The 27,852-nt window shown below is 39.4% G+C and overlaps 1 protein-coding gene across 1 annotated transcript in view; it reads right to left on the bottom strand.

Moving 5' to 3' along the window:
* Nucleotides 1–27,852, bottom strand: part of M1AP (meiosis 1 associated protein) — a 93,349-nt gene that overhangs the window by 55,284 nt on the left and 10,213 nt on the right. Inside the window, exons 3-4 of the mRNA XM_066377910.1 lie at nucleotides 9,551–9,736; nucleotides 7,706–7,874 (exon numbers count right to left, since the gene is read on the bottom strand). Of these exons, the coding sequence (XP_066234007.1) occupies nucleotides 7,706–7,874; nucleotides 9,551–9,736 (355 nt within the window). The remainder of the gene's footprint in view (nucleotides 1–7,705; nucleotides 7,875–9,550; nucleotides 9,737–27,852) is intronic.

Below are 27,852 nucleotides of genomic sequence, written 5' to 3'. Positions count from 1 at the left end.
AGTTTAGGAAGCTATTTTCTATTCCTAGTTTGCTAAGATCTTTTTCTTATATAGTGAATGAGTATTAATTTTTATCATTTTTTAAGGCTTTATTTATTCATTTTAGAGAGGAGAGAGAGAGAGAGAGAGAGAGAGAGAGAGAGAGAGATAAGGGGGAGGAGCAGGAAGTATCAACTCCCATATGTGCCTTGTCCAGGCAAGCCCAGGGTTTTGAACCGGCGACCTCAGCATTCCAGGTCGACACTTTATCCACTGTGTCACCGCAGATCAGGCTAATTTTTTATCATTTTTTAATCTATTAAGACAACATGTTGGCCCTGGCCGGTTAGCTCAGTGGTAGAGCGTCAGCCTGGCGTGTAGAAGTCCTGGGTTCGATTCCCGGCCAGGGCACACAGGAGAAGCGCCCATCTGCTTCTCCACCCCTCCCCCTCTCCTTCCTCTCTGTCTCTCTCTTTCCCTCCCGCAGCGAGGCTCCATTGGAGCAAAGATGGCCCGGGCGCTGGGGATGGCTCCTTGGCCTCTGCCCCAGGCGCTAGAGTAGCTCTGGTCGCAACAGAGCGACGCCCCGGAAGGGCAGAGCATCGCCCCCTGGTGGGCAGAGCGCTGCCCCTGGTGGGCGTGCCAGGTGGATCCTGGTCGGGCGCATGCGGGAGTCTGTCTGACTGTGTCTCCCTGTTTCCAGCTTCAGAAAAATACAAAAAAAACAAAACAAAACAAAAAGAGAGACATGTTTTTTACCTTTTAATCTGTTGATGTGATAAATTATATTTATACATTTCTTTTGCTTAATCACCTTGCATTCCTGCTCAAACCAGATGAGTCTGTGCTCAAGCTGGCGACCTCAGGGTCTTGAACCTGGGTCCTCGCATCCCAGTCCGACACTCTATCCACTGCGCCACCACCTGGTCAGGCTCTTTCTTTCTTCTTATTTTTTAATTTCCAAAAAAGTTTGTACAAAATTGGAGCGATGATTTACTTGGAACTTTAATAGAATTTGACTGTAAAACCATCTAGGATTGGTATATTATGAGAATAATTCAGATTTTTTTTATTTCTGAATTAAATTTGATATCTTTTTAGGAATGTGCACATTTTTATCTAAATGTTTGAATTCATAGATCTATCTAGTTATGTTCCCTTTTCCCAACCATAACGTAATTTCTTGTGCCTTTTTCATTTTTTTCCTCCATTAATTTCAGCAAGAGATTCTCTATTTTATCAGTTTTTTCCAAGAACAAACTTTTGAGTTGATTACCTCTATTGCTCTTTTCAACTGAGGCAGTGGGGAGCATGTGAACTGTGGGGCCAGACTGCTTAGATTTGAATCCTTCTTCTATCTCTTAACTGAGAAACCTTGGGAAACTTAATTTGGACAAGACACTATGCCTTAGTTTTTCATCTAGATACATGAGAATTAAATAAGATAATATGTGGAAACTATTTAGAACAGAAAGTATTCGAACAGAACAATAAGTGTTCAATAAAATGTTGCTATTATTTTGATCTCCAACAGATGTTAGAGTATGTTAAAAGACTGGGGCTTTTATTTCACATATATTTTCTGTGAGGCTCAGAACTTATTTAAAAATTAGACAAGCTAGCAGCATTATTTCCTTGATTGATGGCTCTTCTATGAAGTTAATTTAAGCTGCTGGAATTGGCAGGCTCTTTGAGATCCCAAATTTACAATCAAGATCCAGCATTATGGATTTGCTCTAAGGTGTCAGGTTGGCTTATATGTAGAGAGGGCATAGAAAGATAAAGAAGGCATCCAGCTTCTCCTGTGAGAGGTTCACTTCTTCATATTTCTGTTTTGTAGATCAACTCTTCCTAGTACTCTTTTGAGAGCAAAAGAGAAACAAAATAGATAAATAACAAAAATTATGGTAAAAATTATATTATGTTACATGAAAACAAAAAATTACATACAAAAATTATAATTATGTAACCTAAACATAATTATGGACAATTGAGAGGCAATGTGCAAAAATAAAATCAGTGTAAGAGGATAGTAGGATTATGAATGATTTTTAAATTAAAAAATTTTTTATGCTCACATCTTCTTTTCCATAAAAAAATTATTAGAACTTTATATTTTCTTGGTAAAACACATATGTAAAAAGGTACTAGTACTATTAATATCAACAGATAACATTTACTTACTGCTTTAATGTGCCAGGCACTGTTCTAAGTGCTTTAAATGCAAGTTGAATTTAATCCTTAAAAAACATTATGAGGTAGCTACTATTATTAGCCCTATTTATAAATGAGAAAATTGTGGAATAAAGAGTTTAAGCAACTTGTTCAAGGTCACACTGTTCTTCAGTAAAATGTAAAAATCCAGTGGAATGATTAAATAAATGATGATGAATTTACACATTGTAATACCTCACAGCTATAAAAAGGAATGGGTCAATATGAAAAATTTACAGAAAACCCTAATTGATATAAATGTGATTTAAAGTTAACTTTTTTATTTTAGATTTATTAAAGAGCTTTCTAAGGCCCTGGCTGATTGGCTCAGTGGATATAGTGCTGGCCTGGCATGTGGATGTCCCAGATTTGATTCCCGGTCAGGGCACACATGAGAAGTGACCGTTTGCTTCTCTCCACTCCCTCTCCCCCTTCTCTCTCTTTCTCACTCACAGCCAGTGGCTTGATTGGTTCCAGCATCAGCCCAGGAGCTGAGGACAGATCAGTTAATTTGAGAATTGGCCCCAGATGGTAGTTGCCAGGTGGATCCTGGTTGGGGTAAGTGTGGGAGTCTATCTCTCTTCCTCTCACTTAAAAAACAAAACAAAACAAAACAAACAAACAAACAAAAACCCACAACCCCCTCCCCACAATTTTCTAAAATGAGTCTAGGCCCTGGATAGTAGGTTAGAACTTTGTCCCAAACTGCAGAGATTGTGGGTTCAATCCCTGGTCAGAACACATATGAGAATCAACCAATGAATGCATAAATAAGTGGAACAACAAATTGATATTTCTCTTTCTCAAATCAATAAAAATAAAAAAGGATCACTGAAAAGTTACAAAATATTTAAAAATATAAAATGTGAATCTACTATTTTAATTTTTAAATTCACTTCTTTTATAATTCTGTATATTTTAGCATCCCCAAATCATCTTATAATGATTAGTTCTCACTGTACAGGGCTGTACTAAAAATGACAGAATTTACTAATCAAAAGACATAGTCTATAGTTACATTTTTTGTGACAGAGACAGAGAGAGAGAGATACAGAGAGAGGGACAGATAGGGACAGACAGGAAGGGAGAGAGATAAGAAGCATTAATTCTTCATTGCGGCATCTTAATTGTTTGATTGTTTACTCACATGTGTCTTGACTGGGGAGCTACAGCAGAGTGAGTGACCCCTTGCTCAAGCCAGCAACCTTGGGCTCAAGCTAGCAACCTTGGGCTTCAAGCCAGAGACCTTTGGGCTCAAGCCAGTGACCATGGGGTCATGTCTATGATCCTATGCTCAAGCCGGTGACCCCATGCTCAAGCTGGTGACCTCAGGGTTTTGAGCCTGGGTCCTCCGCATCCCAGTCCGATGCTCTATCCACTGTGCCACCACCTGGTCAGGCCCAAAATATTTCTTAAATGTTAATAATAACAATAGCTAACTTTTACTGATAACTTATGATGCACTAAGTAATTAACATACACGATCTCATTTAATTTAATGGGGTATGAGTTAATGACTAAAGCTCAGACAGGCTAAGTATCTTGCCCAAAGTTACACAGCTAGTGCATGATAGAACTGAAATTTAGACTTAGGAAACCTAATTCTGGAGCATGCATCCTTCTGAGAATGAGAGAAGCTAAAGTTGCTAGTCTTGTGATAAGGACACCAAGATAAAGCAGCACATGCTAGAATAAAGGAATTAATTATGAGGAAAGTACAGGCAACGTAGGAAGATTTCAAGCCATGAATCATATGTACGCTTAACCTGCAAAGAGGAATTAAATGCAATTTATGGGATGATGTATTATTTATAAGCAAATAGGAAGTTACAGGAAGGATCAGCAGCAGCGGCACAAGGTGGAAAGATTAACTGCTTTCCTGCAGTTAACAGCTCTTCCATACAGCTCTAGCCACTAACAATTCTAAATAAAGGCGTCAGGCAACCTCAGAGTACTCTGAGCATTACAGACACAGTGAGTTCTTTCTGGGCACAGTCACTGAAGGGAGAAAAGGGCATAGACCATGTCTGATCTGTCCATGGCCAAAGAGAAAGAAAAAGAGCTTCTCACTCACAGTTTGAGAACCCACTGGGAAAGACTACAATTGGAGGAGGGGGACCGATGATTGCCTCACCTGGGTCATGGCCCACTCTGTGACCAGGAAGGTGGAGTTGTTACTAGGGATAGGGGACATGGGGGCTGATGGGCAGACCAAGAACAGCCTCCACAGGCATTATTGTCTTCAATTCATTCAACAGGTATCTACTGATAATCTTGTATATGCTACACACTGTGACCCAAAAATGAGTAAAACAATTTTGGAAACCCAAAGTAGTTAGGGTTTAATTCAGAGAGAAAAGATGTCAAGTACTCTAAAATTTTAGGTGAGAAGGCAAAATCATCATACTATAAAGCAGTGGTAAAGAGTCGACCTGGTATATAATTAAGTGCTAAATTGTGTGGTGCAGACCACAAGTGATCTGGTTGTTCTGAGTAAAGGAAAATCAATACAGTAGCCACAAATCTGAATTTGGCCTAGAGGATGGGGAGGATTTGGCTGGAAGAAGATAGGGGAAGGAATTTAGAGGAAAGAAGAGGGAATTCAGGGGACATGCTCTTGTGAGTGGAGGGACAGAGAGAGGGAAAGAGGGTGGTCAGTTAGGATAGTGGTCCCCAACCCTCGGGCCACGGACCAGTATCGGTCCGTGGGCCATTTGGTACTGGTCCGCAGAGAAAGAATAAATAACTTACATTATTTCCGTTTTATTTATATTTAAGTCTGAACGATATTTTATTTTTTAAAAATGACCAGATTCCCTCTGTTACATCCTTCTAAGACTCTTGACACTTGTCTCGGTCACATGATACATTTATCTGTCCCACCCTAAAGGCCGGTCCGTGAAAATATTTTCTAACATTAAACTGGTCTGTGGCCCAAACAAGGTTGGGGACCACTGAGTTAGGAGACTGACTTGTGAAACGCAGAGTGTGTGCAGTAGGGGAGAGCTCACAAACCACACAGCTGAGGCTGGTTACCCATCCTGCCTCCCTGACCAAAATAACATTGGTGGCCTCATGATGCTGGAAGGATCCAGCTGTGTCAGAATCTGATGGGAAACACACCCGTGGTCACCAAACCTCTGACTAATTAGGGGGTGAAGGGCAGAGTAAGCTTATCCATGTGCTACCAGGAGAGATCAATGGTATCAGAGCAGTGGGCATTTTCTCGTGTGTGTAACCTTGGAGAAGGCCAATATAGCCAGAAAGGACTGCAGGAGGGTGAACCGTAATTTGACTGGTGGATAAATTAAAAGGAGTTAACAACTTCTAAAACTGTAATTTGGGACCTGACTTGTTGACTAAAATCTATTCATAAATTTCCATTGCCTGAGGATGAAGTGCTATGTCTTAGAATGGATCCAGGGTACATGTGGCTCTTCTTAATCTGACCCTTGCCTACCTTTATAGCCTCACTTCCACCTTTGCCTGATGAGGCTCATCATATGGCACTGTGGGCATGTCTCTCAAAGCTTGATTCATCTTCCTTTCTCTTACCCCTGGGTCTTCTGTTTGAGTGCCCTTTTCCTCTTTGTCTGCTTGGCTAATTCTTTTTTTTTTTTTTTTTTTTTCAGGGACAGAGAGAGTGTCAGAGAGAGAAACAGATAGGGACAGACAGACAGGAATGAAGAGAGATGAGAAGCATCAATCATCAGTTTTTCACTGCAACACCTTAGTTGTTCATTGATTGCTTTCTCATATGTGCCTTGACTGCGGGCCTTCAGCAGATCAAGTAACCCCTTGCTCGAGCCAGCGACCTTGGGTCCAAGCTGGTGAGCTTTCCTCAAACCAGATGAGCCTGCACTCAAGCTGGCGACCTCGGGTCTCGAACCTGGGTCTTCCGCATCCCAGTCCAACACTCTATCCACTGCTGCTTGGCTAATTCTTACTTGCCCTTTAGGACTCAGTTTGAAGACTTTTTTTCTAGGAAGTATAGGGTTATGGGTAATTTATGTAGGATTTCTTGACAGGGACCTGGATGCCAGTGGTTGCTGGGTGGCGGTGAACAGATTGGGGACACCAGGGCTGGGAAGCTAGTGACTGAGAACCGTTCTGAGAAGGTGGGAGGGATGCAGGAGACAGGGTGTCTGTGATCCAGGACTATATTCCCTGGCACAAGCTTCACTGTCCCACCAAATTTCACTTACAAAGCACACATTGGGCAAGATCAGAATTATTAAGAATGTTACTTCAGCAAACAAAGAGCACCAAGTCCTAAGGATAGGGCTTTTATGAATGCAGGACCCTGTGTAACTGCACTGCTCATAAGCCCATGAAGCTAGCCCTGCATAAAAGTCTGTTCATTCAGCATTGATTAATAGAAAAATGTAATAAATAAACTGTTCATTAATCATTAATAAGCCATTGAACAAATAAATTATGATCCAACCACACAGTTAAAAAAATCATGAAGCCAGTAAAAAATGAGACAGATCATCTTATAGATACAAATATAGATAGCTGACTAAAACACTAAGAAGATTATAGAATATTATGTATGTAATTATCTCATTAAAATATTAATTACAGTTGGCCTTCCATATCCACGGGCTCTGCATTGGTTGATTCAACCAAGTGGATCAAAAATATTTCAAAAAAATAGTTATGTTGTTGCTGATGTCTTATGTACTTAGGCCTACGATGATTGCATCTATACTGAACATGTACGGACTTTTCTTTCTGATAAGTATTACCTAAACAATACAGTATAATCACTATTTACATAGCATTTATTTTATTTATTTATTTATTTTTATTTATTCATTTTTATTAGAGAGAGAGGGGAGAGAGAGAGAGGGATAGATAGAGAACAGGGGGAGGAGCAGGAAGCATCAACTCCCATATGTGCCTTGACCAAGCAAGCCCAGGGTTTTGAACCGGCGACCTCAGCATTTCCAGGTCGACGCTTTATCCACTGCGCCACCACAGGTCAGGTTATTTACATAGCATTTATATTGTATTAGGTATTATAAGTAATCTAGAGATGATGTAAATTATGCTGGTGGATGTACATAGCTTATATGCAAATAGTATGCCACTGTATATAAGGGACTTGGGCATTTGCAGATTTTGTTATACGTGGGGGCTCTGGAACCAACTCCCTGCAGATACTGAGGGACAAATGTGTGCGCGTGCACACACACACACACACACACACACGAATGTCTTTTTGAAAGAATGTTGGGAGGAATACCGCAATCTCTTAAAAGTAATTAGAGGAGGAAGGAATTTTTATACCTATAATATTTCAGGCTTTACATTAACATCTATTGTTTCTGAAATTAAAAATATGCTTAAAAAATTCAACTCTAACACCTAGAAACAGCTGTCTGACCCACAGTGAAATCTGTTGGCTTCATTTCATATAAGAACATAAAGAGACCAAGGACTGACCTGTAAAACACTACTCATTAAAATTCTTACCATTCTTTTTACTTTTTCATTTAATTCTTACCATCATTGCTGAGCTCTTCAACAGGGGATGCTGAGTCCGAGCACTTTAGGGCCTCCTTTGTGACTTCAACCACTTGAAGCCTCCTGACTCTGACTAGGTCTGTATCTTTCAATCCTTGCTCCAATTGTTTGACCACTTCTTTTCCAGGCTGGGAAGTCAGAATAGTAATCTGGAAATAAATCCAAGAATCAATGTGTCTGCCTTCCCTGGAGTACAGAACGAGGAACACAGGTTAGAACTAGAGGATACACACAGGAGAAGTCGGTGGCAGTGGCTATTGTCTTTAGGGCAAAGAAGAGGATTTAACTGTAACTTACAAATCAAATTTCATTTGGCAGGTTATTTTGGAATCATCAGAGGACCCTTCCAGACAGGGTGAGCCTACGCTAGAAAGTGACTAGTGAAAAGCCATCCCCGTGTTTTAATTTTTTAAAGATTGCTTGAAGCACTGGTGTTATCTGCCCTACTGAAAATACTTTGGTTTTATGAGGAAATAAAGAAAATCGGATCCTTAAACTCCACTCACTAAATGTGTACTGAGTAGCAGAGCCTCCATGCTCCCTTCCCACAATGGTGCTTCCCATAGATTTCTTTCCTTGCTTCACCTAGACCCAGCTGAGCTGTTTCTTTTGCTCTTTTAACTCTAAAGTGTACTCACCTTGATCAGAAGATGTGATCTGAAGGAATACTGAGGTGTTTGTGTATAATTTGAATATGTTATTTCACCTGCATGAATACACTCTGTTTTTATTAGTTTTTTCTTGAATTTGAAACTCTGGGGGCAATTCTTTTTTGTATGTAGACATTTTTGATTGATGAAAAGAGATGCAGATGAAAGCATAATTATTTAAAAAAACTATTTAAAAAATCTTTTTGATGCCTGAGGTTACCAGAGACTGAGTGTTTTAACTCACACTTAATGGGGTATGCAGTCATGACTTACTATATTTTTAAGATAGTCTCAGTCTGGCATCAGAATTTTTAGAAATTTTTACACTTGTATCATATGCCAATCCCAAGAAAATTTACTAATTTTTTTTTTTCTTTCATTTTTCTGAAGCTGGAAACAGGGAGAGACAGTCAGACAGACTCCCGCATGTGCCCGACCAGGATCCACCCGGCACGCCCACCAGGGGCGACGCTCTGCCCACCAGGGGGCGATGCTCTGCCCATCCTGGGTGTCGCCATGTTGCGACCAGAGCCACTCTAGCGCCTGAGGCAGAGGCCACAGAGTCATCCCCAGTGCCTGGGCCATCTTTGCTCCAATGGAGCCTTGGCTGCGGGAGGGGAAGAGAGAGACAGAGAGGAAAGCGCGGCGGAGGGGTGGAGAAGTAAATAGGCGCTTCTCCTGTGTGCCCTGGCCGGGAATCGAACCCGGGTCCTCCGCACGCTAGGCCGACGCTCTACCGCTGAGCCAACCGGCCAGGGCGAAAATTTACTAATTTTGATGCCAAGATTTTATTAAGAACAATCGTAAATTCTTAAGGGTACCCAGAATATGTAAATGTAGACACCAATCTAAGCAGTTTAATGATTGCTTTACAAGTTCTAAAAGTCCAAAGGCAGGTGGCATATTCAGATTTTATTTTGATTTTAGTTTTTCCTTATAAATCACTTTAGTTTTCATTTTAAGAGCTTCTCTCTATGCCTCACTGTGTACTAAGAACTGCATAGGTTATAGGAAAAAGGGACCATGCCTCCTGCCTGCAGAGTGCTGAAAATTGTCTTGAAAATTATATTTAATGTGTATGAAACAAAGAACAATATGAGAATGATAAATAATGAAGCATGCAAATGGACTGAAATGGGAAGATGGTTTAGACTCCCAAGGCTAGCGTCTTTTACCTCCAGGGAAGTGTAGGTCTGGGCTGCGCTTGTGGTCACATGTCTGTTGTACTGTTTGAACTGCTGGAGCCCATCTTCTACTGCCAGCTGCAGAGAAGTGCTTTGTGGTCTGAAACAACCTTCTCTCTGTAACATGCGGAGCTCTGAGATGCAGGCCTGCAGCCTAGCAAAGTTCCCTTTCACTTGCTGCAGAGAAAAATGAATCAAAGATACAAATCTTTAGTGACTCAGGTTTCAGATTAATTGAGGAGAGGTCTAACTTCATTACCATTTACTTCTCAGGAGTTCCTTACTTTCCTGAAAATCTTTTTATTTGACCAACATTAACTTACTGTCTAGTATATTCTAGGCATTGCATTCAAATCTTCCCTATACCAGAAGAAAGAAAATTTGCAGTCAAAGGGCTTTGATTATGTGGAGTTACCAGAAATAGGAAAAAGGTGCTTTGACTCATTCACTCACCCAAAGGAAGGACCAGTTGAGACTGTTTAGTTTTACTTTGGGGTGGCCTGCAAATTGGAGGCTTAGCAGGGTTACTCTTAAACATTATCTTTATTTTGCAGTCAGTTTAAGCACTGGGAGCTTCTCTATTTGAAAGTGATGTTTTCTCAGAAATGGGGATTTTGATGTGGTTGATCATTTCATAACTGATAAGGTCCTACCTAGTCTGCTCCTCAGGATCAAGAGAGGCTTGGTTTAGTCTGCAGTCAGCTCAAGGAGCCAAGGGGTAAACTTCTGGGTTCTCCTTATCCTCCTTTAAAAACTTGCTATCAGGAAGTGATCTAATATAATGTGATTCTAGATCAGTGTTACATCTACGAAGGTATATATGCATTTTGAGTAAATGTGGAATAAAAATTTATGACACTATTTAAAGAAATTTCAAGCATCAATAGCCAGTGATGGGGGGTAGGTGGGAAGGCATTATATTTTGGGATGAGAAAACTTTCCTGACCAAAGATAAAAACTGATAAGTATTTTTAAAATGCACATAAAATTCATGAGCATGAGTTACAATCCTGCCAGGGTACATAGACTGCTTAATCCAATGCTGGAACTCAGTTCCATCACAAGGTAAGAATTGCTTACTTCGTTAACATGCTACTCTCCCTGAGTCTCTGGGAAAACACAAGGAATAGGACACAATTCTTACACACAGAGAACATACAACTAGATAGAAAGATAAGAATCCTACTCAAGAAAAAAATGAGAACAAATGAAACCATAGAGCAGGGGTCCCCAAACTTTTTACACAGGGGGCCAGTTCACTGTCCTTCAGACCGTTGGAGGGCCGGACTATAAAAAAAAACAACTATGAACAAATCCCTATGCACACTGCACATATCTTATTTTAAAGTAAAAAAAAACAAAACGGGAACAAATACAATATTTAAAATAAAGAATAAGTAAATTTAAATAAACAAACTGACCAGTATTTCAATGGGAACTATGCTCCTCTTACTGACCACCAATGAAAGAGGTGCCCCTTCCGGAAGTGCAGCGAGGGCCGGATAAATGGCCTCAGGGGGCTGCATGCGGCCCGCAGGCCCGTAGTTTGGGGACCCCTGCCATAGAGAAAGACTAGCGGCCTTCTAGGGTTTTTCCTAAAAGAATCTGAAGAATGATATACTCCTTTAAACATTTTTAAATTGACATCTAGATTTTAAAATTCTGAGTGTAAGTAGTTGCTAAGGATGTAACTCTCAACATATTTTAAATATCAATGTTAAAAAATAAAGCTATAACATCACTTTTTAAGCCATAATCCAATAGTATATGGATATCACAGTGCTTTGATATTTACTGTTATTCAGTTTAAAAAGTACATAAGCAAGCTTTTTGATGTTTTTATTTTTTTTTAATTGAGAGGAAGGGAAATAGACAAACTCCTGCATGTATCTGGACTGGAGATCTACCTGGCAACCTCAGTTTGGGGCTGATGCTTGAATCAACTGAGCTATTCTCAGTGCCTGGGCCAACACTGGAACCACTGGCTGCGAGCAGGGAAGAGAGAAAGAAGGAGGAGAGGGAGGGGAAGAGAAAGATGGTAGCTTCTCATATGTGCCCTGACCAGGGATCAAATATGGGACGCCCGCAGGCCAGGGTGGCTCAGTGAAACAATGCTCTATCCACTGAGAGAGAGAGAGAGAGAGAGAGAGAGAGAGAGAGAGAGAGAGAGAGAGAGATAGGGAAGAGCAGTAAGCACCAACTCCCATATGTGGCTTGACCAGACAAGTGCAGGGTTTCAAACAGGCGACCTCAGCGTTCCAGCTCAACGCTTTATCCACTGCGCCATCACAGGTCAGGTCTTTTTGCTTTTTAAAACAGGTATTTATATTATTTTCTTTCTGCTTGAACTCATATTTCCATTTCATTTTTCCTACAGTTTTATCATAATGTAATATATGGTAATTTTTTGTTTAGCAATTTTTATCACCCTATCTTACTACTCTGTATCAAAATATTTGCCTGTTGTAACATTTAAATATTTTTTATTGAGAGAGAGAAAGGGAGGGAGGGAGACAGAGAGAGAGAGAGAGAGAGAGAGAGAAGTATCAAGTCATTGTTTCACTTAGTTGTGCCATTGATTGCTTCTCATATGTGCCCCAACCCCAGCTTGAGTGGGCAACCCCAGGACTGAGCCAGCGACCTCAAGCGCTCCAAGGGTGACATTCAATTTGCTGTGCCACCAGTCAGAACTAACATGTTGTAAGATTTTAGTTTCCTGTGACCATAAGCTCTAAGGGGTGATCCAGATTGAATTATTATTAGAATTATTGTTCATATATCATATAAATCAGTTAAAACAATGTATATTATTGATTTTGATATATATTTGGCATTAAGCATGAACTTTAATTGAAAATGAATCTCTTAATGGCATGAACATGATGGTTTTTTTCAATTAGTTCAGATTTGTGTGAATAAATAAGTTATTCACTGCTCAAATGGTGCAATATTTAGTGTGAATTCGATTCCTATTTTCTATTGTTATAATGCTGAAAAACCTTGTTCTCACAAATATGACATGTCAAATTGTCAAATCCCTTTTTAGTTATATGCCAAATGTCATATAAAGATCTATCAATAAAAATTATTTAATGACCTATCAACGGCTACTCAATTTGGTTTTCCTTCAGTTTTGTTAAAATTGGAAACCATCTGTTTGCAAAAGACTTTAACCCAGTCATAAGTTTTTACTTTCTTACATTTTGAATTATTCCTTTGTTTAGTGCTCCAGGAAGTTTTAACACCACATGGCAATTCAGTAGAGTAAGATTCATAATGTGTGAAAAATATGTAGTTCTTCCCTCTTCCTTTTATTTATTTTTATTGATTGATTTTAAGGGGGGGGGACATCAATTTGTTGTACCACTCACTTATGCATTCATTGGTTGATTCTTGCATATGCCCTGACAAGAGATTGATCTCACAACCTTGGTGTATCAGGACAATGCTCTAACTGGGCTATCCAGCCAGGGTTTCCCTCTTCCTTTTTACTTTGGATTTTTGTGTGTTTGTGAAATGAAAAGAGGGTAATTGTGAGAGGAATGGTGGGAATGAAGAAGCAGCCTGATGACATCATCATAGGCATGACTAGTCAGAGAAGTTTTAGAAAATAATACTAATGGAAATTGAGACTCTATATAATTCTTTAAAATTACCTATTCCTTTGTTTTCTGGGAGGTCTTCTTGTAGCCCTTGGGGTATGGGCACCCCAGTTGGAAGAGACTGTCATAGAGTATAGATGCTTTAGAAGTCCAGAAAAAGAAAGGTAAGTATTGTTGGAAGGGAAGTGAGATTGGGCTGAGAACTGAAAAGGTAACATTTGTGAAAATATAGTTTTTTATGTATCTGTGTGTGTTTGTGGGGGATGAGTAAGGAGGCAGAAAGTTCAATATGAGCAACGATATTGAGGTTGAGAGTTAAATATCATGCACCAGTAAGAATGAGGAAATGTGCCTGAGAAGAGTAGAGAATTCTTAAGAAGTAGTGGGCATTTTAGTTAAAGAAGTAGCTAGGTTTTAGCTCTGGCTTTAGATCCAAATATACTTTAGTTCTTAACCTGGCTTTCCATCTTATTGGCTGTGGGTTTTGTTTTTTTTTGTATTTTTCTGAAGCTGGAAACGGGGAGAGACAGTCAGACAGACTCCCACACGCCCACCAGGGGGCGACGCTCTGCCCACCAGGGGGCAATGCTCTGCCCCTCCGGGGCGTCGCTCTGTTGCGACCAGAGCCACTCTAGTGCCTGGGCCAGAGGCCAAGGAGCCATCCCCAGCGCCAGGCCATCTTTGCTCCAATGGAGCCTCGCTGCGGGAGGGGAAGAGAGAGACAGAGAGGAAGGAGAGGGGGAGGGGTGGAGAAGCAGATGAGCGCTTCTCCTGTGTGCCCTGGCCAGGAATTGAACCCGGGACTTCTGCACGCCAGGCCGACGCTCTACCCCTGAGCCAGCCGGCCAGGGCGGCTATGGGTTCTTAAGCCTAAATTTTATCAACTAGAAATTAGGAACAATGAATACTTATCTTAGAGAGTGAGTATTAAATGAATTAATTCATGGCACACTGTATATAGTCAGTGTTAGCTGTGGTTATTATTTTCATCATTACTGCACCCTAAAAGCATTTAAGACATTGATGATTAAACAGAAGAGGTTAGTATTGACTTAATGTCCCTGTTCTACAACTGATAAAATAACTAAAAAAAAGTATCTATGTAAATGACATAGATCCATTCACTTATCCATTATAAAAAAAATTATTAGTTGCTTATGATATGCTAGGTATCTAAAACAAAACAAACAACAACAAAAACAACACAGAACCACCATAATTCCTGTTCTCTATTAACTTTACAAAGAAGTAAGATAAGTACCGTCAGAGCACAAAGAGGTAACAGCCACAACAGAATGACATATTCCCAAGTATGTTGACCAGTTGTTGTCTGTTCATGTAATCAAAAGCATATGTTTGTTGCTTTTGGAGTAGAAGAGATGATCTAAAGCAGTGGTGGTATTCAAATAATTTAACAACCAGTTCTCTGCCCTAATGACCATTTTAAGTATAAAAAACGATAGACATTACGACAGTCTTGACATACGATGTTTTGAGTTTACAGTGCTCACCCCCATAAAAATTTTCAAAAAAATTGGTAAGTCAATGTTTCAGCTTATGCTGAACAAACTTAAATGATGTGTGGAAAAAACTGTGTCTCCAGTTTGTGTATGATTTCCATTGCTTTGAGGAGTCAGTGAAGGCTATAATAGAGAAGGTTGTTGCCATGAGTAAAGAGCTTAATTTGGAGGTGGAGGTTGAGGATGTCACAGAGCTAATGACATCAAATGGAGAGGAGCTATCTGCTGAGGACCTCATTCAGCTGGAGAAGCAGCTGATTAAAGAAGAAGAGATAGAAACCCCAGAGCCCAAGAGATTTACTACCAAGGATTTTGCAGAAGGGTTTTCTATGGTAGAGGATGGGTTGGCAAAATTTCAGGCTGAGGACCCCAGCGATGACAGATTCAGTAAGGTCTACAGAGCTGTTACGGATGCCTTGCAATGCTATAGGCAGGTTTTGTAAGAGAAGAAGTCACCAACCTTCCAGACTAGCCTATATAATTCTTTAAGAAGTTAGAGAGGCCTGCAACAGATCCTGTACCCTCTATATCAGCTGCTTCTTGAGGTAAAACACCTGTAGTACAGGTAGAATCATCTCCAGCATCTTCTGCATGTTCCTTAGACAATCCTGATTCACCTGACCCAGCATCTCCAGCACTTTCTGCAGGTTCTCCTGCCTCTCCAGCTTCCTCCTCCCAATAGGTCACTCTCTCCCACCTTGCAATGTCTCTTCCAGTGTGTGAGCCAACCACAGGAATAAAGGTAAGGAATTTTTTTTACACTCATTTTTTTCTGTTACTTCAGTACAGTGTACAGTACAGTATATTTATGTCCTTTTCCTTTTTCTGTGGCTTAGTTGTGTTTTTATGTTCTAGATTATGATTTTACAACTGGGTTAGGGTAAATAAGTGACTTAGGTTAGGGTTTATTTCTACGTACACTAAAATTTGGGTCATGTCATTGTTATAGGAATGGAACTATGTTGTAACCTGAGGACCTCTGTATACTGAAAGGTAGTTTATTATTTCATGTGTTTAATACGTAAATAAGAATGATAAAAGAGGTACACAAAACTAGATTATGTTATAAGAAAGAGTTTTAAAATATTAATGAAAAAATATTAAATAATAGCTGACAAAAAACAAAACTGTTATTTAAGATATTTCCATATTGCTTCTTGATTGGCATCTTCACTTGAAATTTTTTTCACCTATAGATAGAATGAACATTACTCTGGGCACTTAGAATACACTGTTGCACAGATGAATGTTAAAAAAGAGTAAGGAATGTAAATTTGTGATTTCCACATTGGGCGGTTGGTTGCCCCAGTGCCTACCTTAGAGAGAACCCTCATTACAAATGCCATTTAACAACCAGTTCAATGAACTCAATAAAAAATTAGGGATCAATTCTGCTGTACAGGTGTGAACCACCTGAATCTCACCACTGCTCTAAAGGTTCAACATCTTTCTACTTTTAGTTCAGCTGTCATTCTTACCTTTGAAGTACTTAATTTTGTCAATTCCAAAGCTTTTTGAGACTTGGTGGTGTAATTTGTTTTCTTCCTTAGCTTTCCCACTTCTGGCTTAAGATTTAGCATTTTTGGGACTGCTAAGTCATTTATCACTTTTTCACCTGTTCATAGTTTCTGAAATATTGTTGTGATTTTTCTTCTCTCAATTTTTTCTTGTGAGTTTATATTGTGGTGGTAGAGATTTCTAGTTGTCCCTCAACATTTAGTCTCTTCCTCTAGGTAGCACAATTGTCCATTTTTATATGGGCATTATGACTATCTAAAATGTTTGTATTTCCCAGTCTCTCAAACACCTAGGAGTGTCAGTGTGATTAAGTTCTAGAATGATGGTAAGCAAAGTGATGGAGATAACTTATTTATTTATTTATTCATTTTAGAGAAGGGGGAGGGGGGAGGAGCAGGAAGCATCAACTTCCATATGTGCCTTGATCAGGCAAGCCTAGGGTTTCGAACTAGTGACCTCAGAGTTCCAGGTCGACACTTGATCCACTGCACCATCACAGGTCAGGCTGGAGATAACTTTTGATAAGATTTTTTTAAAGGTTGTGGGAGTTTCCTTTGCTTCTTTTCCTTTTTTGCTTGCTGGAATATAGGCATAAGAGTGGCCAGAGCGCCTGACCTGTGGTGGCGCAGTGGATAAAGCATCAACCTGGAAACACTGAGGTTGCCGGTTCAAAACCCTGGGCTTGCCTGGTCAAGGCACATATGGGAGTTGATGCTTCCTGCTCCTCCCCCCTTCCCTCTTTCTCTCTCCCCTCTCTATAATGAATAAATAAAGTCTTTAAAAAAAAAAAATAAAGAGTGGCCAGAGCACTATTAATTCTAAAATCCCATTATAGGTCATATATGACTTAAATAATTTCTCTGTTCTCATTAAAAGATAAAAGAATTGGTAAGATGAGTATGTATGGTGCCAGTAGGGTATTGGAAATATTGGTGAACAATTTGTAAAGTATATGATTATCTAACCACTATGCTGTACACCTGAAAGTAATACAAAATAATATTGACTAGAAACTGTAATTGAAAAAAAGCTTAAAAAATTAAAAGATTAAAAAAAATAACACTGGGAACAAAATTTTTGATGCATCCACAAAAACACTTGTTCTTACCTAATTCGAGTGTGCTGATCTCAAATCTGACATTAGTTTTTCACTGTAAGCTATAGTTTTTTTGCAATTCAAGATTTTAGGTTTTCATCTTATTGTAAAATTGTCAACACTTTAACATAATGAAGTAGAATGTCTTCTTGAGCATCATCTTTGTGAAAATATAATAATTTATATAATGCAGTAAATACACTAATACACTAAAAGATGATTGCATCAGAATTTGTCTACAATTTTGAAATAGAACTTTTTTTTTTTTTGTGACCGAGACAGTCAGAGGGAGGGACAGATAGGGACAGACAGACAGGAAGGGAGAGAGATGAGAAACATCAATTCTTCGTTGCAGTTCCTTAGTTGTTCATTGATTGATTTCTCATATGTGCCTTGACTGGGGGGCTACAGCAGACCAAGTGACCCCTTGCTCGAGCCAGCAAACTTGGGCTCAAACTGGTGAGCCTTGCTCAAACCGGATGAGACCACACTTAAGCTGGTGACCTCGGGGTCTCGAACCTGGGTCCTCCGCATCCCAGTCCGATGCTTTATCCACTGCGCCACCTCCTGGTCAGGCTCGAAATAGAACATATTAAAACACTTAATGTAATCATAAAATTTGCGCAAAACTTATTTAAATTCTATTTAGGCAAAAATTTGCGTTTGTAGCTCTTGCGTTTGTGTACTTGTTGAGGACAATCTCGTTTGATGCTCTAGCAGTAGTCTGCTCATCACTAACAGCTCCAAGATTTTGGGGAAACTTATCAAGGGGACTATTCAGGAAGTGAATCTTTTTTTTTTTTTTTCCAGAAAGTGAATCTTAATGCTCATATTACATCCAATGTCGCGAAAGCCAACAGCATCCTTTGAACCAGAAGTTCATAGTTTTCTGCCTTTTTTTTTTTTTTTTGTATTTTTCTGAAGTTGGAAAGGGAGAGGCAGTCAGACAGACTCCCTCATGCACCCGACTGGGATCCACCTGGCATGCCCACCAGGGGGCGATACTCTGCCGATCTGGGGCATTGCTCTGTTGTAACCAGGGCCATTCTAGCGCCTGAGCCAGAGGCCATGGAGCCATCCTCAGCACCTGGGCCAACTTTGCTCCAATGGAGCCTTGGCTGCGGGAGGGGAAGAGAGAGACAGAGAGGAAGGAGAGGGGGAGGGGTGGAGAAGCAGATGAGTTTCTCCTGTGTGGCCTGGCCGGGAATTGAACCCAGGACTCCTGCACGCTAGGCTGATGCTCTACCACTGAGCCAACTGGCCAGGACCTGCTTTTTTGTTGCCAAGGAAGTTCTTCTTAACTGCCACAAAACACTGCCATGCTACTTTCTCCTTCTTATTCATTTTTCTGGCAAATTCTTTGTCACGTATGAAGGTTTGAATTTGAGGTCCATCAAATACACCTGCTTTTATCTTCTCGAAAGACAAGGCAGGAAAAGCAGAAATAATATATTGAAAGCATTCACTTTCTCTATTCAAAGCCTGAACAAACTGCTTCATTAAGCCAAGTTTGATGTGAAAAGGGGGAAAAATGATCCTGTCTCGATTAACTCCAGGTTCATTCACAATATTTTGCATCCCACTTCCAGAGTTTCATGTTTTGGCCACTCCTCCTGTGTTCAGTGTTTCTCCCAAGCTCAGCTGTCCCACAAACACAGAAAGCAAGGGTACTTTATGAAACCTCTCTGTTGTCCTAGCAGGAAATTTACCATTTTAAGATCCACACAAATGATCCAGTTATGCTCCTCATACTTCAGAAAGTCGAGGACAATTTTTATGTCATTCTTACTAAGGCATTCAATTTGGGTTGGCTAAGCTGCTGAGGGGTTAATGACTGCTTGGCATCAGAAGAAGACCCTTCCGATTCTACAACCATTTCCTCATGCATCTTATCAAAATACACTTGATCACCATGTTCACTTTCTTCATCCTTAGGAGAAATAAAACCATTGAAAACTGGAACTGGGAGTGTCTCAGAGTGTGGGATAGGTCATATTGCTGAAGGAATATTAGGATATGCGATCATATGCCATTTTTTCTTGCTGATGCCCTCTGTATAGATCAGACAGAAATAACAGTCACTGCTGTGGTCCTTAGGTTTGTGCCAAACCATGGGAATACCAAAAGGTATTCCTTTGCGTTTTCCTTTTGTCCAGTCATGAAGCATTTCTTCACAATTATGACACACAATATGAGGAGCCCAATTCTTGTTTTGATTGCAAAGGGGAACTTGAAAATAGGCAATATATGCATGTGTCACAAATGATGAAATATTGCACCTTTGACGTTGAAGTGTGTAACAGCCACATATATAACAGAAGGTGTCAGGACTATTCTTACATTTACACCTACTTGAAGAAGCCATGATTCAATCTTAAAACAAAATAAGAGGGTGTTTTTATCAGATAATAATTTTTTACATTTCAAAACAACTACAATTATGTAAAAGTGATGTTTGTAAAACATTAATTGTCTTGTGGTTATGTTCAGTCCAAGAGTCGTTGCCCTTTAACTCCAATTTAAAAACCAACGCATGTCATTAACTGTAACAAAAAGAAATTAAAATTGCATAAAAACTAGAGCATGCACCAAAAAACGGATTTAAGATTTGGAATCAGCGATGCAGAAATATATAGAAACAGTTCTAAAACCTCATGCAACAGAAAATGAAAAAAAAAATTGTTCCCCAGTGTAATAATTGGTAAGATTTTCACAGTTAGAGAATTCTTCTGAAATTCTGCATTGAGAGGAGATCAGTCACTTTGGTCAGATTTATTTATATGAAGGTCACAATGGATATAAAAGGAATTATAATATTTTAATTATGATTCCTCTGTCATGATTCTTTATGAGGAGTTCAGGATCTTTTTTATTACACTCAGAAATTAAATATGAGGAGTTATATTGAGGTGTTCGTTTTGGGCAAGATTCTTACCTGCTATCTTTTTCCATTTATATTTTGAGCTAACTCTGCAGATAGAAAATGTTAGATATTTATATAGGTCAGAGACAATGGATTTAAAGTTACATTTTTTCTTAAACAAAGGCTAGATTGTTCTATACTTGTGTATATTATTCCAGTGATTTTCTTGAGCTCTTAACCAGGGTTCTTTGGGAAAGAAGTTCTTGTCTGCATTTTTTTCTGAAATACTAATTAGTGGCTTTTAGTCTATAATGGTCTGCCTCTCCTAATAGAATAATTAAAGCTTCATTAGTTTTGTTTTGTTTTTTAAAGGATCAAGGGATTAATCTAGGGTCAGATGTACTGAGGAGTGTCAGATGCATATAGCATAGTCACTTGAGGAGGGAAGAAAAATCCATTTCCCTTTGTTTGGGACATGAACTCATTTCTCAAAAAGCTTCTTATGCTAGTTATCTCCCATTTGTCCTTCCAGATTACTCTCTACTTTTCTCTTCCCCTACTGCCTGACAGAAGACAGACATCAGAGCCAAATGTGGTCATGGAACAGACATGCACAAGGAAAGTAGCAAAATAGAGGAACATATCTGCCACATGGCCATAGATATCAGTATCACTTTCACTCTGCCCTCAGTCTACTTGTATATTTTGTTTATCTATTCACCAGTTAATAGACATTCTGATTGTTTCCACTTTGGGAGTATTATGAATAATGCTTCCATGAATATTCAGGTACATTTATTTGTGTAAATGTATTTTTGTCAGGTAGTTTCCTGGGGGTGAAATTGTTTGGTTATAGAGAAGACATATATTTAATTTTTCTAGAAAACTATTTTCCAAAGTGGTTGTATCATTTAACCTTCCCATCAGCAATGAATAAATGTTATAGTGTCACTGAATTTTCACTATCACTTTGTATTGCCTGTCAGTATTGCCTGCCTTCTTTTGTTTGTAGCCATCCTGGTGAGTGTGTAATGTCACCTTTGTTTTTCTTTAACTTTTTATTTTGAAATAACTGTAGATTTACGTAAAACCACAAAAATTATACATAGAGAACTTGGGTAACTTTCACCCAGTTTCTTCCACTAGTTACATCTTATATAGCTATATCAAAATTTCAAAACCAAGAAATTAACCTTGGTACAATGTGTGCATGGAGTTCTTATCATATTATCACATCTATGGATTCATGTAACCACTACCTCAATCAAGATACATAATTATTCCATCACCACCAAGCTCTCTCCTGTACTATGCTTTCTGAGTGTGTGTGTGAAAGAGAGAGAAAGAGAGAGACAAGAAGGGAGAGAGATGAGAAGCATCAACTCGTAGTTGTATCACTTTAGTTGTTCACTGATTGCTTCTTATATGTGCCTTGATCAGGGGTGCTCCAGCTGAGCCAGTGACCTCTTATTCAAGCCAGCAACCTTGAGCTCAAGCCAGTGACCTTGGCCTTCAAGCCAGCAACGTTTGGGCTGGAGCCAGCGACCATGGGATCATGTCTATGATCTCATAATCAAACCAGGGACCCTGCGTTCAAGCTGGTGAGCCTGGGGTTTTGTGTTCAAGCCAGATGAGCCCACACTCAAGCTGGTGATCTCAGGGTTTTGAACCTGGGACCTCAGTGTCCCAGGTTGATGCTTTATTCACTGTGTCACCATTGGTCAGGCTCTTATGCTATGCTTTTATAGTCACCTCCCTCACTACCATTCCTAACCCTGGGCAACCATTAATCTGTTCTCTATCTTTATAATTTTCTCATTTCGGGAGTGTTATATAAACAGAATCAATGTGTCTTACCATATGAGATTGGCTTTATTTTTTAACTCAGCTTAATGCTCTTCAGATCCATCCAAACTATGTGTCCATAGTTTTTTTTATTTTTTATTACTGAGTAGTATTCTATAGTATGAGAATATTTGCCGGGGTCCAGCCCCGGGGGGAATCCAGGGGTCCCACAGGAGGAGATGGCATCGGCGAAATTCGAGTGAGAGAGCCGAATTCTTTATTCTCTGGTTAGCATTTACTGCCAGGCATCTCTGCCAATGGCTGGTCTAACTTTACTTTTTATGCACACACACTAAGTTACAATCACATGGTATTTTGAATACATCATTGTTTTAGTTTCACTATGGTTACATATTTCTAGATAACAGTTAATTCATATCTATAAGCTACAAGTCAGGTGGTAAGTTATTCAAAGTACAGTTGTACAATAACTTGAATAGTAATAACAATATCGGTACAAACTTCTAAAAGATTAGTACTAATTAATAACTCTATTTTACTGTTGTTGTGAGTCAAGGGCGCAGAAAGAGATAGCAGACGAAATCATCAAGGACTAGCAAAGGACCACCGCTTGCTCAGGCAAATAGCCTTGAGTTCATGTAGTGTCCTAATTCTTTTCTCACAAGACTACAAAAGGCTTGCTATTAAGAAACTGACATAGTATAAAGAGTAATTTTTACTTAGAGATACATAGAGTGCACCTGCAAGATAGCTAGTAGCAACATAATATCAGAAGGCATTAATTGCTATTGCTGCTATGAATCCCACCACATTCCTCTCCTTATTCTTGGAAAATACAAAAATCTCATGAGAATGTTTTACTGAGAAAAAGCCCAGCAACTGCCTTCAGTGACAAAACAAGTCTTTTAACAAAACATTCTTTACTAGCCAGCTGCACTCCTATCCAAGGCCACGCAACAGGCCACTCCACTACACCTTACCTAAGATTCTAATGTCTAGTTAAACTTTATTCATTTACTATATTCATACACTAGTTAAGTTCTAACTTTATTCTTTCTAACATGATTAAGAAGAAATTCTCCTACAAACTTAACCCTTTATGAGGGATATCATGGCCAGCCTCTTATGTCTATGAGCCCAGCTTAAGGGGCTTACAGGCTTTTCTGTGGAACTTACACCTTCTGTCTCATTTCCAAAGAAATTACTACGAATCTACAGGGAAAGCATGGTACTATTATCCCTGTGCCATAAATAATAGCACACACCCAGGAAAGGGGGGATATAAGGCCAGATTAATTCAAAAGATTAAAGGGGGAAGTATCATTGTGCCTTTCCTTTGTGGTGACTTTGTCAACCCGCAGCTGTTGGTCTTCACTGCGGTGACTCTATCTTCTTTTGCTGTGACTTTGTCAACCAGCAGTTGTGGATCTTCTCCTGCTATGACCTAGTTAGCCAGCATTAGTGGATCGGCTCCCGACAAATATTATAATAGTTTGTTTAATCATTACCTTATAAAGGGACATTTAGGTTATTTCAAGTTTTTGACTATTACAAATAAAGCTGTTGTTAATGTTTATGTGTTTTTGTGTAGATGTAAATTTTAATTTCTCTGGGATAAATGTCTCAAAGTGCAATTGCTGTATCACATAGTAAGTGTATGTTTAAATATTTAAGAATATTACAAACTACTTTTTTTTTGTTTTTGTATTTTTCTGAAGTGAGAAGTGGGGTGGCAGAGAGAAACTTCCGCATGCATCCAACCGGGATACACCCGGCATGCCCACCAGGGGGCGATGCTCTGCCCAATGGGGCCTTTGCTCTTTTGCAACCAGAGCCATTCTAGTGCCTGAGGCTGAGGCCATGGAACCATCCTCAGCACGTGGGGCAACTTTGCTCCAGTGGAGCTTTGCCTGCGGGAGGGTAAGAGAGAGACAGAGAGAAAGGAGAGGGGGAAGGGTAGAGAAGCAGATGGGGGCTTCTCCTATGTGCTCTGGCTGGGAATCAAACCCTGGACTTCCACACACCAGGCTGACGCTCTACCGCTGAGCCAACCAGCCAGGGCACAAACTACTTTTAAAAATTGCTGTGCCAGTTTATATTCCTGGCAGCAATATATGAGAGATCCACTTTCTCTGGATCCTTGCCAGCATTTGTCATTGTTACTACTGTATTTTTTATTTTAGCTGTTCTGATAGTGTGTGGTGCTATCTCATCATAGTCTTAATTTGCATTTGTCTGATGGATAGTGATGTTGAATATCTTTTCATGCATTCATTTGCCATCTGTATATCCTACTCAGTGAAATTTCTCTTTATGTGTTTTGCCCACTTTTGAATTAGATTTTCTTTTTTTTTACTGTTGTGTTGATACTTCTTCTTTTTTTTTGTATTTTTCTGAAGCTGGAAACGGGGAGAGACAGACAGACTCCCGCATGCCCACCAGGGGCGACGCTCTGCCCACCAGGCGCGATGCTCTGCCCCTCCGGGGCGTCGCTCTGCCGTGACCAGAGCCACTCTAGCGCCTGGGGCAGAGGCCAAGGAGCCATCCCCAGCACCCGGGCCATCTTTGCTCCAATGGAGCCTTGGCTGTGGGGAGGGGAAGAGAGAGACAGAGAGGAAGGAGGGGGGGGGGTGGAGAAGAAAATGGGCGCTTCTCCTATGTGCCCTGGCCGGGAATCGAACCCGGGTGCCCCGCACACCAGGCCGACACTCTACTGCTGAGCCAACTGGCCAGGGCCTCGATACTTCTTGATATGTTCTAGATATGAGTCCTTTGCTAAAGATGTGGTTTGGAAATATTTTCTCCCAGTCTGGAACTTGTCTTTTCATCCTCTTGACAGGGTCTTTTGCAGAGCAAAAGTTTTTTAATTTTGATGAAGTCCAATTTGTCAATTTTTCCTTTTATGGATTGTGCCTTTGGTGTCATGTCTAGGAATTCTTCCCCAAGCTGTAGGTCCTGACTATCTCCTGTGTTTTCTTCTAAAAGTTTTAGTTTTACATTTAAATCTATGATCTATTTTGAGCTAATATTTAAATATATAATATCAGAGATTTATTTATTTATTTTTTCATGGGTGTCCCACTGCTCCAGCACCATTTGCTAGAAAGGCTATCCTTTGTATATACATTGGACTGCTTTTGCATTGTTGGGCAAATGAGTTTGTAAAATTTGTATTTTTTGAGTTGCTTACTTTTATTGTTAAAACATGGCACTGGACAGCCACGTCTATGCTTGCCCTCAGAGCAGGGCAGTTGATTGCATATTGCAGATTACCTTTCTGCTTGGGAGGGGACATTGTTTTGCTAATGTTTGCTGGAGGAGGGGGTCTTTGTGGGCCCAGGTAGTGTTTGCAAGGAAAGCAAAGAGAATGCAGAGTGCTGAAGAAAGAAGCCATGTCTTGCAGAGAGAGAAGGAGTGCAGATGGGGAACCAGAGCTGAGGGGCTTTGGGAACTTTGCTAAGACTGGTGGGGCCTTTGATTCTAGGAGAAACCGGAGAATGTGTCAGGGCTTTGGGAGCCCTGAATGAAAAGGGAAGTGTTTTCCCTGTGTGTTTGTTCATCTGCAGGTGTTAGACTTTAATAAAGGAATGGCCCACCATTTTTTGGCTCCACTGTTTCTTTACTGTCTGCCCGAATCCAATGAGAACCTGCATGGCCATGATGGTGGCGGCCGCTGGCCTTACACGCATCTTCATCAAAAATGAGTTGGATATATTTCTTTGGATCTATTTTTGTGTTCTCTATTTTTTCATTTGGTTTAAGTATGTGTTCTTCCACCAATACAACACAATCTTGATTACTGTAGCTATATGATAAGAGGAGAGATTCCTCCTAATTTTTTTTCAAAATTGTGTTATCTATTACAATTCCTTTGCCTTTCCATATACACTATAGAATAAGTTCGTATATTAAAAAAAAGATGCTGAAATTTTCATAAAAATTGCACTAAACCTATACATCAAGTAGGGAAAAACTGATATCTTTACTATGTTGAACCATGAACATGATAGAGCTCCTCATTTATTTAGCTCTTTTACTTTTTCTTTCAGCATTTTCTAGTTTTCAGGATTTTTTTAAAAAAGCAAGAGTGGAAGAACATAGTGAGAAAGAGAAAGAGAGAGAGAGAGAGAGAGAGAGGAGAAGCAACTCATAGTTGCAGTCACTTTAGTTGTTCATTGATTGCTTCTCATATGTGCCTTGACTGGGGAGCTCCAGCTGAGCCAGTGACCCCTTGTTCAAGCCAGTGCCCTTGGGCTCAAGCCAGAAGTAACCTTAGGCTTCAAGCCAGCAACCTCTGAGCTCAGGCCAGTGACCCCACACTCAAGCTGGTGACCCTGTTCTCAAGCTGGTGAGCCTGCACTCAAACCAGATGACCCTGCACTCAAGCCAGTGACCTCTGGGTCTCGAACCAGGGACCTCAGCATATTAGGTGGATGCTCTATCCACTGAACCACCACCAGTCAGGCAAGTTTTTATGATGTTTTGTTATGTTTATTTCTAAATGTTTCATTTTATTGAGCTATTAGCTATTGTTAACAGCAGTATATTTTTCAGTTTCCACACATTCATTGCTAGCATAGAAATACAACTGATTTTGTATATTGCTCTATCCCATAACCTTGCTGATTCACTTGTTGGTTCTGTGAAGGCATTTTTTCTTTTTTTTAGATTCCTTCAGATTTTCTACATAGAACATAATATCCTCTATAAACAGGAACAGTTTTACTGTATTTCTTCCCTTCCAACCTGTATACCTTTTATTTCATTTTTGTACCCTATACTTAAGTGCTACCTAAGAATTCTAGCATTATGTTAAATAAAATGGTGAGCACAAACGTCTTGGCCTCATCCCCAATCTTAATGGTAAAACATTCAGTCTTTTTCCCATTACATATGATATTAGTTATAGGTTTTATAATGAATGAATATTGAACTTCATCAAATGCTTATTCTGCTTCAATTGATATGATAGTGTGATATTTTTTTCTCCAGCCTTTTGATATGGTGAATAACTTTAATAATTTTCATGTTTTGAACCAATCTTGCATCCCTAAAATAAACCTCACTTTATTATATTATGATTTATACAGTAATTCTTTTTTAATATATTAGTTAATATCATATTGATTCTTTTAAAAAAATCTATATTCATAAGGGATATTGGTCTTTAGTTTTCTTTTTGGTACTGTCTTTGTCTATTTTTTGGTATAAGGGAATTAACTGACCTCATAAAATGAGTTGATATGAGTTTCCTTCTCTTATATTATCTGGAAAAGATTGTATAGAATTGATATTATTTATTCTTTAAACATTTAGTACAATTCTCCAATAAAGCCACCCAGGCTTAGAGATTACTGTTTTAGGAGTTTTAAATTTATTTCATAGTTATAGGACTAGTTAAATTATTTATTTCATATTAGATTGTGGCAGTTTGTGCTTTTCAAGCATTTTAGTTTATTCTAAGTATTCAGATTTATGTATGTAAACTTGTTCATAGTATTCTCTTATTATCCTTCAGATATATGGTCTATAAGGTCTGTAATGATACTCCTTGTTTAATTTCTGATGTTGATGTTATGTCTTCTCTCATTTTCTTTATCTATCTTGCTAGAAGTTTGCCAATTTTATTGATCATTTCAAACAAATTTGCTTTTTGCTTCATCACTTTTGTTTTTTCAATTTCATTGATTTATGCTCTTTATTATTTCCTACCTTCTGCTTGTTTTGGGTTTATTTTGTTATTTATTTTCTAGTTTCTTGAGATGGGAAGCTTATATTACTAATTTGAAACTTTTCCTATTCTTTTATTTATTTTTTACTTCTATTATTTTTATTTTGGTAAGAGGAGGAGAGGCAGAGAGACAGACTGCCCCATGCGCCCCAACTGG

The sequence above is a fragment of the Saccopteryx leptura genome, chromosome 3, assembly GCF_036850995.1.
Source record: "Saccopteryx leptura isolate mSacLep1 chromosome 3, mSacLep1_pri_phased_curated, whole genome shotgun sequence".
NCBI classification, from domain to species: Eukaryota; Metazoa; Chordata; class Mammalia; order Chiroptera; family Emballonuridae; genus Saccopteryx; species Saccopteryx leptura.
The sequence above is the reverse complement of the archived record's forward strand: the minus strand, read 5'-3'. Positions and strand labels throughout refer to the sequence as shown.